This window comes from Rhinatrema bivittatum, chromosome 15, assembly GCF_901001135.1.
Source record: "Rhinatrema bivittatum chromosome 15, aRhiBiv1.1, whole genome shotgun sequence".
In the NCBI taxonomy this organism is placed as follows: domain Eukaryota; kingdom Metazoa; phylum Chordata; class Amphibia; order Gymnophiona; family Rhinatrematidae; genus Rhinatrema; species Rhinatrema bivittatum.
The window spans coordinates 45,576,120-45,593,641 of NC_042629.1; the positions used below are offsets into that span (position 1 = coordinate 45,576,120).

Here is a 17,522-nt window from a genome sequence, read left to right on the forward strand (position 1 = left end):
CTTTTACATTAAGGGAAACTAGTATAGCCATCAGTGAAAGAGGAAAGATACCTGTATGAAATATGAAAGGAATGCCGCCAACCCCCCGCAACAGGAGCCCAATCAAAGCTGTCCCTGAAATCAGTCATCACAGTTCCATAACCAAAAACAAGAATCAAAACCATGGTTAATACACAGATTAGAAAATTATTAACCCCTGTATGAAGCCGTCTATTTCCCCCCGAATTGAACTTGAGACACGCAACAAATACGCGAGTCCCATCGGTGGGGTAGCCAAACGCACACCGCATGAACCCGATCCCCCCCTCACCCCTCCCCCGGCAAATGTAAATTCAACAGGAGCTATTGCATCGGCAAAACCAAACCGTGCCATAAAATATACATCTCAGTCCAAAGGCACCTCGCACCAAGAGTAATGGAACGGGCCTAGAATTTCAGCTGATAGCAAACCTATTCATAGGCTCCTTCAACCCAGTCCTTCCTGCGACATGGCAACTTGAGAACGCTGTCTACGCAGTCTGCCTTTTCCCGGTCCTGGACGACTCCATCTTGGGGTCTGCGAGTTCACATGAGCTGATGATTGGGGCTTCGGTGCAGAAAATGGCGTCTCCAGACCTGCTTGCTTGAAGCACTCCACTGCATCAGATAGCGATTTGACCCGGTACGTAATGCCCTTTCTTTGAAACACCAGTGCAAAAGGAAATGCCCAGCGGTACCGGATCTCCTCGTTTCGCAGAGCTGTAGTGACCTCCCGTAACTGAAAGCGCTTTTGAAGCGTCGATGGGGCCAGATCATTATATATGCTAAAGTGTAAGTCTTTCCATTTCAAGTCAGGGTTATCTCTGGCTGCTTTGAGGATCTCCTCCTTGATCCGGTAGTGATGAAATTTCGCTATGATATCCCTCTCTTGATTTTCCTTCCGCGGGCCCAATGCCCTGTGCGCCCTCTCAAGATCTATAATCGGGCTGCTGGGGTCACCCTCCGCCGAACCGCTCGTAGAGGCTAAAATATGTTGGCATAAAGCTTTGACGGTGGCCATACAGTCCACGAAAGCCTCGGTTTCCGGTATGCCCCTGATACGGAGGTTCGCCCGTCTCGAACGATTTTCGAGATCCTCCACTTTGTCGGACATGGTTTCTAGGTCGGCTATTAACTGGGACTGTTGCTTGGAGATTAAGTCAACTTGTATTCCGTGGCCCTCTACTCGAACGTCCAAGTCATCGACCCGGTGGCCCAGGGAATTGAGATCTTCTCGAACATTAGTAATGGATTCCAGGATTTCCGCTTTGTGAGCTTTTAAATCCGCACGGAGTTCTATAAACCAGCCGCGCATCTCGCTTCTGGTCGGGAACTCCGCTTGGCCCAGTGCTCCCGGGGACTCCGCTGGAGTAATGGCCGAGACCGGTTCCATCAACATGTCCGCTGAGCACGCAGCGGGTTCGGCCTGGTCCTCATTGTCATCCAGCAAATCTCCTGCAATTCTGCTGAATGCAAATTGTTTTAAGTCCACATTTTTTTTGCGAGCCGTCATCCTTGCTAGTACCCGCACCACGTACGCTTAAAAATTCCTCGCAGCGGGGTTAAATTGTCACAAAATTGCCGAATAATGCCGGGGAAAAGGGAGAGCGAAGCAATCAAGCGTCCATCTTGCTGCGCTGCTCGCTAGCGCCCCGGGGATCCAAGCATTTTTGACCCTACACAGGATCGCCTTTCCGCAGTACTTTCATCCCAGACAGGGTGCAGACTCAGGTAGCAGACCCCTTCGAGCCTCCCAATGAAGGTGAGCCGACCCACCCCTGGGAACAGGAGATAGGGGGTCGCCCCTCTCTCTTTTATCAGAGGTGGGTCGAAATCATGTCAGACCAGTGAGTCTTGGAGGTGATACGAGATGGATATGTGCTGGAGTTTCACTGTGTTCCTCAGGATGTGTTCATGGTGTCTCCTTGCCAGTCCCCACAGAAGAGGCAGGCGGTGGAGGGTACATTGTCAAGTCTCCTCAATCAGTGCCCACGTCTCAAGAAAATATGGACTGATGTTCCATTTATTTCCTTGTGCTCAAGAAGGAGGGCACCTTTCATCCCATCCTGGATCTCAAAGGGGTCAACAGTGATTTGCGGGTGACTCATTTTCGCATGGAAACATTGCGCGCTCAGTGATAATGGCCATGCAGTCGAGGGAGTTTCTGACTTCCTTGGATCGGTATGAGGCATACCCGCATATTCCCTTCTGGCTAGAGTTTTCTGCGATTCACGATTTTGGGACGTTGTCATCAGTTTCGAGCACTGCCTTTTGGACTAGCCACTGCACCCTGAACTTTTTCCAAGGTGATGGTGGTGATGGTGGCAGAGTTGAGAGAGGATGGGGTTGTGGTACACTCATACTTGGACGACTGGCTGATTCAGGCCAAGACTCTGGAAGAGAGCCTTCTGGTGTCGCGCAAGGTGATCTCCTTGTTGCAGGAGCTCAGTTGTGTGGTGAACCTGGCCAGGAGCAGTCTTCAGCCATCTCAGTCGCTAGAGTATCTCGGTGTTTGGTTTGACATGAAGCAGGGCAGGGTTTTCTTGCCAGAGGGTCGTATTCAGAAGTTGTTGGTGCAGGTGCATCCCTTGATGAACATAATACGCCCGACAGTGTCGTCCTATCTACAGGTACTTGGATTGATGGTGGCGACCCTGGAAGTGGTGCATTGTGCGAGGGCGCAAATGCGTCCTCTTAAGCATTCCCTGCTATGTCGTTGGAGCCCGCAGTCTCAGGACTATTCAATTCGGCTCCACTTGCCGATGGAGGTCTGCTCTCAACTACAGTGGTGATTATATCGGATCATCTAAGAAAGGGGGTTTTCCTAAAATCACTGGACTGGCTAGTACTCATGACAGTTGTGAGCCTCCAGGGTTGGGGAGCTCATTGTCAAGAACTGTGACAGCAAAAGGGTGCTGGAGTGCAGCAGAATCTCTCTGGAACTTCTCTCAGCTGGAAGCCTGGGCGGTCCAGTTGGCATGCTTACAGTTCGGTGACAGATTGAAGGGTCAAGCGGTCCGAATAATGTTGGACAATGCAATGACAGTGGCCTATATCAGTCGGCAGAGAGGAACCAAGAGCCAGCAAGTGTTGCAGGAAATAATCCAACTTATGGAATGGGCAGAAGTGCATATTCAGGAGATCTCAGTCTCACACATTGCAGGAAAAGACAGTCCTTCTCAGCAGGCATGTCTGGACCCAGGAGAATGGGTATTGTCAGATGAGGCATTTCAGTTAATAGTGGATTTCTGGGGCCTTCCGTTTCTGGACCTGCTGGTGACTTCTCGTAATGCGAAGGTTCCTCGATTCTTCAGTTACAGTAGAGATCCAAAGTCATTAGGCGTCAATGTTCTCGTACAGGAATGGCCAGAGAAGCTGCTATATGCTTTTTTCCTGTTGCCCATGTTAGGCAGAATGGTTTGGAGGGTTGAGAGTCACAGAGGGATGGTGACACTTTAACACTCTTACACCTTGACATTACTTTTATATCAGGAAAGAATATGCTGAGAATTGCGGTACTTAGAGGGCCAGAAAAGATAGGAAACATTTCCTAGATTAGATGCAATAGAATGTGTATATTTGAGGTTTCTTATAGTATGTAAGGCGGTCTGATCTATGTTAAGTGGAGAGAGAACCCTTGCCTCCTTCAATAATAGCAATATTTAGCGCTTTTGGAATGCTGTCTTTGTACTGTACGAAGTTTGTATCTCAAGGAACCCGTCTATTTGAACATGGGAAAGTTAAATGATGTGTGTGTCTATATAGTGAGTGTTCTAGGTAGCCAGACTCCAGAGCACTATGTTCTAAATACTACATTATACTGCCAGTTTAGGGCTCCCTTCAGTATTAATATTATATCACTGCATAAAATCAGCAGGGAAGGGATGATGAAGACTTTTTTCTGCAGTGTCTGCTTTTGGTTGACTGTTCGTTTATATGCTCTGTAATATGTTTCTTTATCCAGGTTTTTCACCAGCCTTGTTCTTCTGGATTTAATTGGTGAAGTTCCCCTAAAGAATGTTACTAAGAAATATGGCTGCAGTCGTGGACAGCTTCAGTCTTTGCAGCAATCGGCCGCCAAATATGCAGGTGAGTTATGTATGGGGCTGATCTAGTCAAATTCAGATGTTCCAATACTACTTTAATATTGTGTTTGGAAGAAGTCTGTGATTTCAATGCTCCAGAAGATATGTTTTATGGTTTGTACTTTTAATTGACTTCAGTATGCACAGAACACAAGTGTGTGGAATAAAATATGAAAAGTTATCACTGAAGCATGCAACATGCTTTGTGGTGGTCTCTCTAAAACTAGTAGGCAACTATTTTTTTCAATGTGTTTTCGCTTAATTTTTAAAAAATCATTATGGATAAGTTTTCCTTATATATTTGCATTATTGTAGATACTGATTTTGTTACCTTTTGCTTACAATACATGAAACTTTGGTAACAGTGCCTTTGGTGCATATCTCAGAAGGCTTGGATGTGTTGGATGTTCCCAGGCTCTCAAATGGCCATGCTATGAGGATCTTGCCTCTAGCGAGGAAGGTTTCTGGAGGAAGCCTGTTCTGAGGTTCTTTTCGTATTGTTGGAGTTGGGCCCAGGCCAAATCCATCATAGAGCAAGTTGCTTGGTGTCATTTGTGCACTTGGTCTCTTGCTTTATGAACTGTTCCCCAGCCAGAACCCTTATTTCATGCACGGATTGAGGTCCCTAGCTGAATGAGCTTCATGTGTGTCATCAGCGCTGGGTGCTTATGTTTTGGAGAGAGGACAATTGCTTGCTTGTTGTTACCATTGCAACATTTCAATAGTTGCACGATCCACCCTTCTTTCTGTTTGGGAATTATCCATTCTTCTTTCTTTGTGTATTTATCAAAAAGGAATTGGGATTTAATGTCTCCTAGTTGCATGTGAAATTAAAGAGTGTTCCAAAGGTTGGGAGTAGCTGCTCTTACCTTGTATATGACTTTATAGAAGATGTGATCTTTCATGTTCAGTTTTGCACCCAGAAAACAGTATGTCAGGACTAGGGCTGTAACAGAGTGTAAATTAATAAGATACTGTTAATATTTCAGGCATGGTGACAGTCTTCTGTAAACGATTGGGCTGGCACAATATGGAGCTATTGCTGTCCCAGTTTCAGAGTCGCCTTACTTTTGGCATCCAGAGAGATCTGTGTGACCTAGTCAGGATATATCTGCTGAATGCTCAGCGAGCCAGAGCCCTCTACAATGCTGGCTTCATCACCGTGGCCGAGCTTGCTAGAGGAAGCATCTCAGAGGTGGAAACTGCTTTAAAGAATTCATTACCTTTTAAAAGGTAAGGAGGCCAACAAGACCAGAAACTAAAAACCTGACCTAAGTTCCTAACTCTAATAAAGATGCATGACATGCCGCCTAAAATTCCAGCAGTTTGAATTTGCAAAAGTTTGATGGGCCACGCTGCGGGGTAGATTTTCTAAAAGTGCGCCTGCGCGTACTTTTGTTCGCGCACCAGATGCAAACAAAAGTACGCCTGATTTTATAAGATACGCGCGTAGCCTATAAAATCCGGGGTCGGCGTGCGCAAGGGGGTGCACATTTGTGCAACTTGCATGCGTCGAGCCCTGCGCGCGCTGCCCCTTCCCTCCCATCCCCCCCCCCCGGCCCTATCTAAACCCCCCCCCCTACCTGTGTTGTAAAAGGTTCGCCTGTGCCAGCGGGCTGCTGGCGCGCAATTCCCTGGCCCGGGACCCGTTTCGGAGGCCTTGGCCACGCCCCAAAATGCCCCGACATGCTCCCCCCGGAACGCCCCGAATGTCACGTCAGCCCCGACATGCCCCCCGGAAAGCCCCAGGACTTATGCGCGTGCCGCCGAGCCTATGCAAAATAGGCTCGGTGCGCGCAGGGGGGGTTTTAAAGGGTTATGCGCGTAACCCTTTTTAAAATCTACCCCTTAATTTTTAAATTAGAAAAAGATGTACTTTGTTTACTGTTTCTGAAGCTGAAAATATTTTTAGCTTAATGAAATGTACTGTAAATGTCATTGCCCAATTGAGTGTTGCAAAAAAAAAAATCAAAAAAAAATCTGTTTTTCACAATTTTTCAAACTTTATGAAATCTTTACTTGTTTGGTAGCTCAGTTATGGTACAAAAGAATATTAAATAGAACATACGTCAGCCATTTCCTGTAATTATGTTTTTCAAATTTGTTTCTTTATTTTTATCTATATTTCTTTAGTTCTTTGTAGACTTATTTTTAAAATATATTTTCTACTGTCAAAGAATGCATGCAGATTGTAGTAGACCTTTTATAAGATGGTATACATTTGAGGTAAACAAATTGTGCTACACTTTTAACATTTCATATGGTCTATATTTGATATTGCTGTGTATTTTGTCATGCACCATTGAAATATTTTAATGTTATAGCATCTAAAAGGAAAACAGTTTTTTCCCTGTATGTACCCGGATCAGTCCAGAACTCCTGGGTTAATTCATCCCTGCCAGCAGATGGAGACGGATAAAGCCTCTCTGACATTGCTTGAAAACCTCTGGTGCCGCCTGCAGTAGCTCAGTATTTATCTGTCTCCAGCAGATGACTGGAGCATTAACCTGCAGGGCTTGTCTTTACCCTTGCTGTTTTTTCTTTTAGATGATTCAACTAGCGGCCTCTCGTATCGCAGGTGTCGACAACATTCAGGCCGATTTTCTCAGTCGTCAAACCTTACATCCAGGCGAGTGGGAGTTGGCAGAGTCCACGATGCGGCTTATCCAGAGACAGTGGGGCTGTCCCCACGTCGATTTGATGGCAACTCGGCTCAATGTGAAAGCTCCTTGGTTCTTCAGTCGCAGGAGGGAGTACAGGGCCGAAGGAGACAATGCTCTGGTTGTGCCTTGGCCTCCGAAAGTCTTGCTGTACGTGTTTCCGCCGTGGCTGCTGGTGGGCAAAGTCTTGCGCAGAATAGAGAAACACCCCGGAAGGGTGATCTTAATGGCTCCAGAGTGGCCGTGTCGACCGTGGTTCCACGGGTCTTGTCAATCTAGCGGTGGACGGTCCATTACGCCCGAATCATCTCCCAGAACTTCTTCGTCAAGGTCCCGTATTTTCCGACCAGGCAGATCACTTTTGTCTAGCAGCGTGGCTTTTGAGAGGCGTTGCTTGAGGTGGAGAGGATATCCAGAACCAGTGATCACTACGCTTTTATAAGCCCGGCGGCAATCTGCTTCCCTCTCATATATTTGGGTATGGAAGGTGTTTGAAGTTTGGTGTACCGACAGAGGGGTTCTTGCGGTTCAGGCCTCCATTTCTCAGGTTTTGTCCTTTTTACAAGACGGTTTGACAAAAGGTCTTGCCTTTAATTCCCTTAAAATGCAGGTAGCGGCGCTTGCCTGTTTGCAAGGAAAGATTGAGGGTTATTCCCTATCTTCTCACCCGGATGTACAGAGATTTCTTCGGGGAGTTAAGAATTTACGTCCTCTGGTGCGGAAAATTTATCCTCCATGAAACCTTAATCTGGTTTTGTGAGTTTTGTGTAGCACTCCTTTTGAGCCACTCAGGATAGTAACTCTTAAAGATTTGACTTTCAAGGTTGTGTACCTGGTGGCCATTTGTTCCGCTAGGAGGATTTCGGAATTGCAGGCCTTGTCGTGTAGGGATCCATTTCTTCAAATATCTGATTCAGGGATTACGTTGCGTACGGTCCCTTCCTTTGTTCCAAAGGTGGTTTCTGCCTTTCATGTTAATCAGACTATCGAGCTCCCAGCGTTTACAGACTTGGATGCTTCTACGCCGCATGCTAGGGAGCTTAAGATGTTAGATGTCCGCAGAACCTTGCTTCGTTACCTCAAGGTTACTAATGAATTCAGAAGATCAGATCATCTGTTTGTGTTATGGAGCGGGCCAAAGAAGGGGACCAAGGCCTCCAAAACACTATTGCCAGGTGGCTTAAAGAGGCTATTGGGTCAGCATACATTCTCAAGGGCCGCCAGGTTCCTGAAGGTTTGCGAGTTCATTCGACTCGGGCTCAGGCCGCTTCCTGGGCGGAGGCGCAGTTGGTCTCTCCGCAGGAAATTTGCAGGGCAGCGACTTGGAAGTCACTGCATACATTTGCAAGGCATTACAGGTTGGATTTGGGATTTTCGGATTCCAGATCTTTTGGTGAAAGGTGTCTTGCGAGCGGGACTCTCCAAGTCCCACCCTTTCTAGGAAGCTTTGGTACATCCCAGGAGTTCTGGACTGATCCGGGTACGTACAGGGAAAAGAAAATTGGTTCTTTTTTTTTTATTTACTCTTTATGCATTTAACAAACTTATAAACAAGAATTACTCTTGAAAAAAGAAATACAGAGATGTTACATACATTCAAGCACAGCCGTAGCTTCGAAAATTACATAATTAAAGAGGAAACGAACATCTTCAACAACTCTGCAAAAAAAGTCCACTAATATGAAGGGGGGGGGGGGGGCAGGATTTACTCTACTTAAAGAAATTAAGGATAATGTCCTTATTTTAACATTTTTCGCTAGATAGATACAGAGATCTTTAATTATGTAGGACAAGCAGTTTCAATGTTGGCACTTGCTGGGCTAATAACAGCTTTTCCAATCAAGAATTGAATCAGTTGTGGAGGGTCATAAAATATATAAGTATTATTACTTAACAGTACATTTACAGGGGAATTTCAAGAAAAATGACCCCTCAACAAGCAAAACTTGTGAGTTCAACAGTAGGAAGGCTTTTCTCCTCTTTTGTGTCTCGCGAGAGACATCAGGAAAAGCTCTTATATTACAACCAAGAAATACTTCGTTTCTGTATCGCAAACATAACCGCAAAAGCCAATCTTTATCATGATCCAGTGCTAGGCACACTATTAGTGTAGCTGGTATAGCCAAGTCAGTGTCAGAACTTTCCAGGATATTAGAAATATCCATTATTTGGTTTTGCCCAGGTTCTTCAGTTCCTCTCCCTTGTATTTGCACATCAGATCTTCTTATTTTAGGTACATAAAACATCTTTGAAATAGGGGGTATTGCTGCCTCTTCAATCTTTAATATTTCCAGCAAGTAGCGTTTAAACAAGTCCCTTGGAGATGTCAGAGGTACCTGGGGGAAATTTATGAATCTTAAATTTCTGTATTTACTCAGGTTCTCCAAATTTTCTATTTTCCTTGCAGTGCTGTTTCTATCTTTAATAAACATTTCCTGAGTTGCCTTAATTTCTGTTATCTGCTGTCTATTAACCACTCCTTGGTTTCTCAAATCCACTGTAGCGTGTTTTAGCACTTTCACTTCCTCTTCAAGCTGGATAATTTTTATTGTTAATGGCTGAACAAGCTGTATAATAGAAGCTCGCATTTCTATGATTGTTTCCCATAAAGTCTCCATTGTAAAATGAGAAGGTCTTACCACCTCAGGAATACTTTGAACCAGGCTCGCTGTAGTTCCCCCCAGCTCAGTCCAACAAAGATAATCCTGCATTCACGTCAGTTAATCCCTCGATGAAACTTGGGCTTGCTGGCGATGTTACAACTCCTCCGGTCCCTGCTGGGATATGCCCTTCGGCTCTTTGGTCGTCTGGCGTTCCCGTCCACACTGGGGTGTCTCTCTCGCCTGCTGGATTCTCCGGCGGTGTCCTCGTCACGGAGCTCAAAGGTGACATTGAGCCTGGGAGATAGGGGAACTCTTCTTCTCCTCCCCGAATCTCCAGCGGCTGGGCATTTCCCATGTTTGGCTCTCTGCGCATGATATGAGCATCCATTGGCCCCGAAATCAGCGTTGACGACGAGGGAACTGCAGGATAAGGTTCCCCTCGCGGTTTTCGCTTCCTTCCCATAGAGGTAATTAAGTTTAGCAAGAAATATTCAAGCAACTCAGGAGCTCAAAAATTCACACTGCTCTACCCGGCGGTCATCTTGATTCCCGCCCCCAGAAAATTGGTTCTTACCTGATAATTTTCGTTCCTGTAGTACCAACGGATCAGTCCAGAACCCACCCGGGTTAGAAGGGAGAGTCATCCGCTCAGCTATAACTTTGTCAGCAAACTTCCGTTCTTTGTTGTAAACTTATACACGTTTTCAAGTTATTTGAGACGTTTTTAGTCAGTTATTGCAATAGTGTTATTTTTCAGCTTGGGTACAGATCAATACTGAGCTACTGCAGGTGGTACCAGGGGTTTTCAAGCAGTGTCAGCGAGGCTTTATCTGTCTCCATCTGCTGGCAGGGATGAATTAACCCAGGAGTTCTGGACTGATCTGTTGGTACTACAGGAACGAAAATTATCAGGTAAGAACCAATTTTCTTTTAAATTATTTAAAACAATGATTATGGGAATTTTTAAGACACAATTGTTGTAGTGGTATCCTAAAATAACAACTTTGTAAATGAAGCTATGAGTTTGGCTTGAGTGATCAAGGGGTACTGGTTCAGTCATTTTTCATTGATCCTTTTTTCTTATTTTCATATTCATTGCTTTAAAAATGTTGGCTTTTCTCCAGAGATGATAATGAATGGAAGACTTTCCCCAACTGAGTTCCAGTGCTTTGTTCTAATCTTAGGCAGCCTGAACAAAATTGACATCAAGAGATACCCACAACCTCTGATCATCGTAGAAATGAAGTGGATGGTTTGATTAGGTTGCCTAAGAGTTTGGAATGAAACTTTGCAGCTCGGTCAGAGAAATCTTTGATTTATTATTACTTTTGAAGAAATTTGATCCTTTAGTTGTGCCTTATACCATGTTGCTGTTATTATCAGTAATGCATATCCATTCTATCCTAAGCTATATACTTTTGAAATGAATGCTGGAAAATCGCCACTTATTTTGCACAAATATATTAATTATTTCATTGGGTAATCTTCTGTTTGTTAAACGAATTTGACATTTTTTTCTCCCTTCAGTGTCCGTACAGCGGTAGATGAAGATGAAGAAGCGGCTGAGGAGCGACGCAGTACACGTTGCATTTGGGTGACAGGAAAGAAGGGGCTCACAGAGAGGGAGGCAGCTGAGCTTATTGTAGAGGAGGCTCAAAATCTCCTTAAGAAGGACTTGGCCTTGATTGGTGTACAGTGGAACCCAGATTCCCTTCTTGAGTCGGAGAGCAGTACTGAGCTAGTGTGTGAGGCAGAAGGCAACAATGGTGTAAAAGATAGTCATGTCCCGACTCTGACTTCAAACATGTCAAAGGGAAGTGAGAATAAAATTGTATCGGCAAAGGACAACAGAGGACATATTAGAACTTCAGTAAATATAGAGCAAGTTTCCATCAAAGAGAAAAATCAAATGCTTTCATCAGGTCCACTTTACTGCAGACTCAAAGATGCAAATTCTATAAATAGAGCTGAAAAAGTAAATAAATGTTTGGAGAATCCAGTTGGTGTTTTGAATGAAGTTAGAAAAAGACCAAATTTAGGAATAGGTAAAGAAAACATATTGATTACTCCTGCTGATATTCCTGTTGAGGAAACTGCAAGAGAATGTTTGGTTGAAAATTGCACTTCAGAAAACCTTTCAGGGACATCAAAATGTAGAAAAACTATGGACATGAGTTTAAACCAATCTAAAGATAAAGGTAGTTTTCTCAAACCTTATACATTACACCTCCAAAAGTTAAGGAAATCTAGGATATCATCAACAGGCCCTTCTGTACCCAGTTGTAATAAGTCTGAAGATGTGTTAGAAATGAAGAAGATAGAATCTGTGAAGCCAGAAACATTGCTTGGAAGTGAACCTGTTTCTATTATGGCCAGGGAATTCAGAGAGAAATCATTAATTCCTTTTCAGGCAGTTGACAATTTGTATCAGAACAAAATGATCACTGAAGAATTATGCCAAGATCGGTCAGTTATTAATAAAGTCAAACCAAAAGTGAGGAAGGCAGCTGGTCTTGTGGAAAAGGAGCCAAAAAGCAGTATGCAGGAAGATGCCCCATCCATGAATATTGACGTAGACGATGCACTTGGAGAAATGCTTACTTTAAACACCTCATTATCAAATGGAAACATCTCTGAAGGGAACAAAGCAGAACAAATTACCAAGTTAAATGAAAAGCTAGCAAAAACGAAAGAGACAAGATCTATTAATCAGCACAAGTTTATACAGCAAGTTGTTCTTAAAGTAGCAACCGAAAATTCTGTAAAAATACCGAGGAGTGATGGCTCCAGGAAATGGAAATCTGGGGCCTGTTCTAAATTGGATCAAGGCAGTAATTTGCAGGGTACAAAGGCTGACAAAATTAGTGAAGAGAAGTTCAGTGATGCATTGGTACAAAACAGAGATGTGAATAAGGAAGAGAATACTGAAGGTTCAGTAACTGATCCAAACCTGCAATCCAGAGTCAGTGTTTGCATTCCACAAGAAACTGAAAACATTAGGTCACCTGACTTGTATTGGCCCTCTAGAGAGTTTGAAGACAGCTTCCAGTTGGATACACAGACAGATATTCTAATACAACAGCAGGAGGCCCATGAATTTGCAGGGCAGCAGGGAACAAATAATGCAGAGTTGGCAGCAGTGCCGGAGTTACAAAGTTCAGAGAGAGAAAACTGTGCTGGCACGTTACATAGTGAGGAGGCTGATAATGGGCCAAATACAGCATTTAGAAAAATGGATCACTTTAATAAGATGATTACAAATCCTGTAAATCTAAATAGCAGTCTATCCTACATGAAAGTGGTAGCTTCAAGAAGTAGTCCACTGAAAGATGGAGAAATGTTTTTTTGCCAGAAAGGAAATGATTTTTCTCTCACTGACAGCCAGTTCAAAAGTTTTTGTCAAGGTTACCATACTCAAGATTTAATAAGGGAGAGTGCTTCTCCAGTTCTTAATAGAGGATCTACACCCTTGAATGGCCAGACCTCTAGAATGCTGAAAGAGTGCCATCCAGACACCGAATCGAGCCTTAACATGAGTGATAGTTTTTTGTTTGACAGTTTCACTGATGATCCTCCAGAGAATCACACATTTAATGGGTCTGACAGAGAACCCGATGCAGAGGTCATGTCTGGTCATACCAAGTCCTCTTCCATCTATTTTCCTCATGTTTTGTGTCAGAGGGAACCGCAGGCAGAAACTATTCAAAAGTTACCAACATTTACTGCAAATCAAGATGAGCAGCAAACAAAAAAGTGGAATGAGATGTCTCTTGTGTTCTCAGAATTTGATTCTTTCCAGGTGCCTGATGGTCTAGGTAATGCAGATTCCCTTCAGGGGATAGAAAACTATCTTTCATCAGCTGGTTCTAATGAACTCAAACTGAGAAAGCAGCAGAATACTGAAGGTGGCTGTGCTGAAGCAGTGGATACTCCTGATAAAGTTACAGAGATTCACAATATTAAGCAGAGTATGGGAAAAAATGCGAGTCCAGCTTTATGGTCTGATACTTCATTTGACATAAGTCCCGGAATGCAAGATGCTTTAGATAGATGGCCTAGCTCTTCAGGTAGTCAGCATGCTATAATTAGCCCCAAATCCTCATGCACAAAAGAAAAATTGGACTTTAAGAAGAAAAAAGAAACTTCTGTGAGTTTTGAATTTAGCAGTCTGCTAAGAGAGTCATTTTCACCTGTCGTAAATTTGAAGAACGGTCATTCTAAACTTGATGGTAATATCGGCTTTTCTAATACTCACTGTCGAAATTCTACATCCTTGATATCCATGGAGGACTTAAAAAATTCAAATTCTAGGCCTGATGGTCGAAATGAACTTGTTCTTCCAACACCAAATACATCATCTGTTGCTCCAAAAATCACTGGCATATCCTTTGTGAAGAGTGCTAAAAGCAAAAAGGTGAACAGTGGAGAAGATGATGCATTAGTGCAGTCACGGAATGAAAACGTTTCCCTAAACCAGCAGAAAGGAAAGTTGGATCTTAATCATGATTGTGTGGAAATGACCGAGGAAGACTCTAAGAAAGACAACTCTGTCATAGATGAGGGCTTTTCCCTGCAGCTATCTCAGGATGCTTTGCCATTGACTTCACTTCCTTCCAGTAGCGAAAGCTTCACCATTATTGATGTGGCGAGTGATCAGGAACTCTTTCAAACTTTTATTAAGGAATGGAAGAGCAAAAAAAGATTTGCCATCTCGGCAGCTTGTGAGAGGAGGAAATTTCCTTTGTCACCCAAATGCACCATTGGTGGCAGATTCAAAAAAGGTAAGATTTGATCATTTCTTTTTTTTTTAATTCTTTATTTATCTGATTCAGATTTACAGTAGCAAACTAACAAGGTCATTTATCAAATTGCGTTATGGCGTTTTTGCATGCGTTATGGCGTTTTTGCATGCGTTAAGCGCCTTTAACGCTTGCGAAAACCCCTTAACGTATGCGAAAACGCCTTTAACGCATGTGATAGCATCATAATGTATGGTACGATGCAAATCAGAAAAAGAGGAGGAGTTAGGGGCGGGAGTGGGCTGGGTTCACCATTTTGCGAAGCCCTATCGCACGGCTTTAACACCGATTTTAGCTACATCTTTTTCAGTAGCGTTAAGCCGAGCAATAGCTTGCGTTAGGGCTTTAATGCGCATTGCGATGTTTTTGCCCATGCCGGTTTTAGTTGTTCTGAAGCTCCCGGAGAGCCAGCCTACCTATCAGGGCCCGTCCAAGAGAGAGAGAGACTAGCTATAATGCCCTCACACTAGATAGGTATTTATATCTCTATGGGAAGCCCACCTAGTAACTCGAAGTTTAGGTATTAGTGTAGGGGTTAGGGGCCACTTTGAATGTCAAAGTGAGAGATACGAACAACACAGTGCTCTCTTGTGAAGATTTGAGGAGCTTCGGAGTGAGGAAACTCACCCAAAGATGAGATTTGTGCAATGTTCTCTCAACCTAGCTTGATGTTACCCAGGAAGAGAGCCCATAGAGATATAACTACATATCTAGTGTGAGGGCATTATGGCTAGTCTCTCTCTCTCTCTCTCCCCTCAGTGGCCCTGATAGTAAACATGGTCCCCCCAGTGGTTGTATGTAGGAAATACCACAATTCTGGCACTTATCTCAAAGTGCGAAAAAGTTATCACGTAACTTAGCACTTCACATAGGTATTAGCGGAAATTCGATAAACTGCCTATTACCATAAAACACGCCCCTTTTTCTATTGCATGCAATATTTAGTGCATTTTGATAAATCCAGGCCACTGATTGTAAGGTACAGATAAATTGAAATAACATCTTAACATAGGAAATGAATAATAATACACACATTACTTTTTATCTGAATATTCCAAGAAATTTTGGGGGAGGTAGTATAGAGCGATCTTTACAAGTAGGAAACCAAAATTATCATTTAAATTGGAACACTACGTGAGACCTTGCAGAGATTCCATAATCACCGATCACAAATCAGGAGTTTCTAGGGTATGCATTTCCAAAAACCTATATAATTGCGATGGTTCAAAAATGCATATTTATAATTCTTATAATTAACCAAGCATTTTAAGGGTATCTATGATTAAATCTGGCCCCTCTGGCTACTACTTCGGATCTCATACTTAAAAATGTCTTTCTCCTTTCCTGGGTAATCCTTGATATGACAGGATAAATCCAGACTTTAACTCGATGGAATATGTTAGAACGATTTCGCATAAACTTCTTGAAAACCAAATCCCTATGCACAGAAAGAGTAAAAGAGACAAATAACATCATTCATTTGGATATTTCAGATTCTAAAGAAAGTTCCAAAACTTCTGTTAAATTTAAGGTCGCCTCAGGAACTTGATCTTCATTTAAATCTTCTTTCGTTGGTAGATAGTATACTCTAGATAAGACTGGTAAAGCTTCAGATGGTATTTTCAACACATGCAAAAGGTAATTCTTAAACATGTCGTATACTGAGATTCCTTTCTTATATGGGAAATTAAGGGCCCATAGATTCACATATTTCCCCTGATTTTCAATGCTCTCAAGTTTTTTAATATTCAAAGCTTCAATTCGAAGAATCTCTTTCTGTACCGATTCAACCTTTTCAACACGAGATTCCAAGTGTTCTATTTTTGTATTTTGCAGGTTAATCATATTTTCAATGTTCAAGAATCTTTGATTAGATTCAACAGTGATTTTAGTTAAATTAAGAATTACAGATTATAGCCCCTTTAAGGCATACCATAGAGAATCCATTGTGATTACCTTCGGTTTTTCCATTGGGGTCAGAACTTCCATCTGGGTTTTATAGATTGCTTCACCCTCTCCTGTTGCACTCCCCATCAAGATCCCTTTATTGATCATTTCTTCCGTTGCAGCCCTTTCTCGAGGTAAGGCTCTGAGGGCAGGGCCAGCCATAGGCCCTGTCCAACCCGCATCGTGGGAACACTGACGGATTTAGTGTCCACCAAGATTGGTGATTCCTCTCCCTGTGGACTCACCAAATCTACTGCTTCGGGAGATAAGGGAGGAGAGGAGTTACTTGGTGCACCAGGACTCAGCGTGATTTCTTTGGCCAACAGTGCCGACACCTGCTCTATGCTGAAAACCTTAGCAGCCCCCTCCACTGGCATTTTCTCTGCTGGGGCAGCAAAAAAGGTCTCTATCTTTGGTTGAAAACATTCAGGAACGGGTGAGGAAGTAGTAACTTCCCTCACCTTAGCTTTTCGCTTTGTATGGGGCATGAGATTTCAAGGAAAGGAGCTTTACAAGAATCACAGGGAAAGAGCCTGCCTGCTCACGCGGTGGCATTCTTGCTCCTCCCTAGATTTGATCATTTTCTTTTGTAGATTTGATCTCAAGAAAAACAAAATATACACAGGCCAATTTTTAGCTTCCCCCTGGTACCCATGGGTTACAAGCTTTTCAAAGGGAAATTTCCCATGAAGATTTTCTTAGAAAATCCTGCAGCAACTGGTGTCATGGTAATCTTTTTTTCACTCTGCATACTGTTCAGAAACAAAGCATGCAGCGATTCCAAAATGAAATCTTATGCAGTTCACCCTGTCCCCTTGTGAAAAAAGATTGTGCACTGTTGTCAGCGTGTGCACTTTTCCCTGCAAGAGGTGGGACGAGGAGGCAGTTATGAAAGAGACCTTCTCCACAGGTAACCACTCGTTTACCCATGGAGAATCCCACAGGAAATGAACTCCAGAATGCATGTAGAATCATACAACAATTGCTGAGGTTTGTGATATTTTGGGGAAGGGAACAAACAAGATTTTGAAAAGAAATAAATGATTTCTTTGCTATTCCTTCTCTCCCTGGCAGTTAGAAGGCTTTATATTTATGTACTTATTTATGAGCATTTGATATTCAAATTTTTCCCAAGGTCTTAAGGCAGATTACAACAAATAGAGGCATTAGAACAGCTTTACTGTCGAATCAGAATTTGCAACGTAACTTTGGGATCCAGCATAGGAAAACTCATTTGTGAATAGTTTCAAGACCCAGTTGTGTCTCTGTTTATATCACAGTCCCTGGTTGAGGAACTGTGAACATTTCCTATTTTTGACTCTTTTCCTTGATGGTTTTCCAATAGAAAATAAACTCGGGAGCACCAGTAGAGATAAGGAAAGGCTGCCAAACAGACATCTTTTTATTTAC

The 17,522-nt window shown here is 43.1% G+C and overlaps 1 protein-coding gene across 1 annotated transcript in view; it reads left to right on the forward strand.

Annotated features, from left to right (window-relative positions):
• Positions 1–17,522, forward strand: part of POLQ (DNA polymerase theta) — a 174,229-nt gene that overhangs the window by 70,611 nt on the left and 86,096 nt on the right. The window contains 3 exon segments of the mRNA XM_029578518.1: positions 3,983–4,107; positions 5,093–5,336; positions 10,894–14,147. Of these exon segments, the coding sequence (XP_029434378.1) occupies positions 3,983–4,107; positions 5,093–5,336; positions 10,894–14,147 (3,623 nt within the window).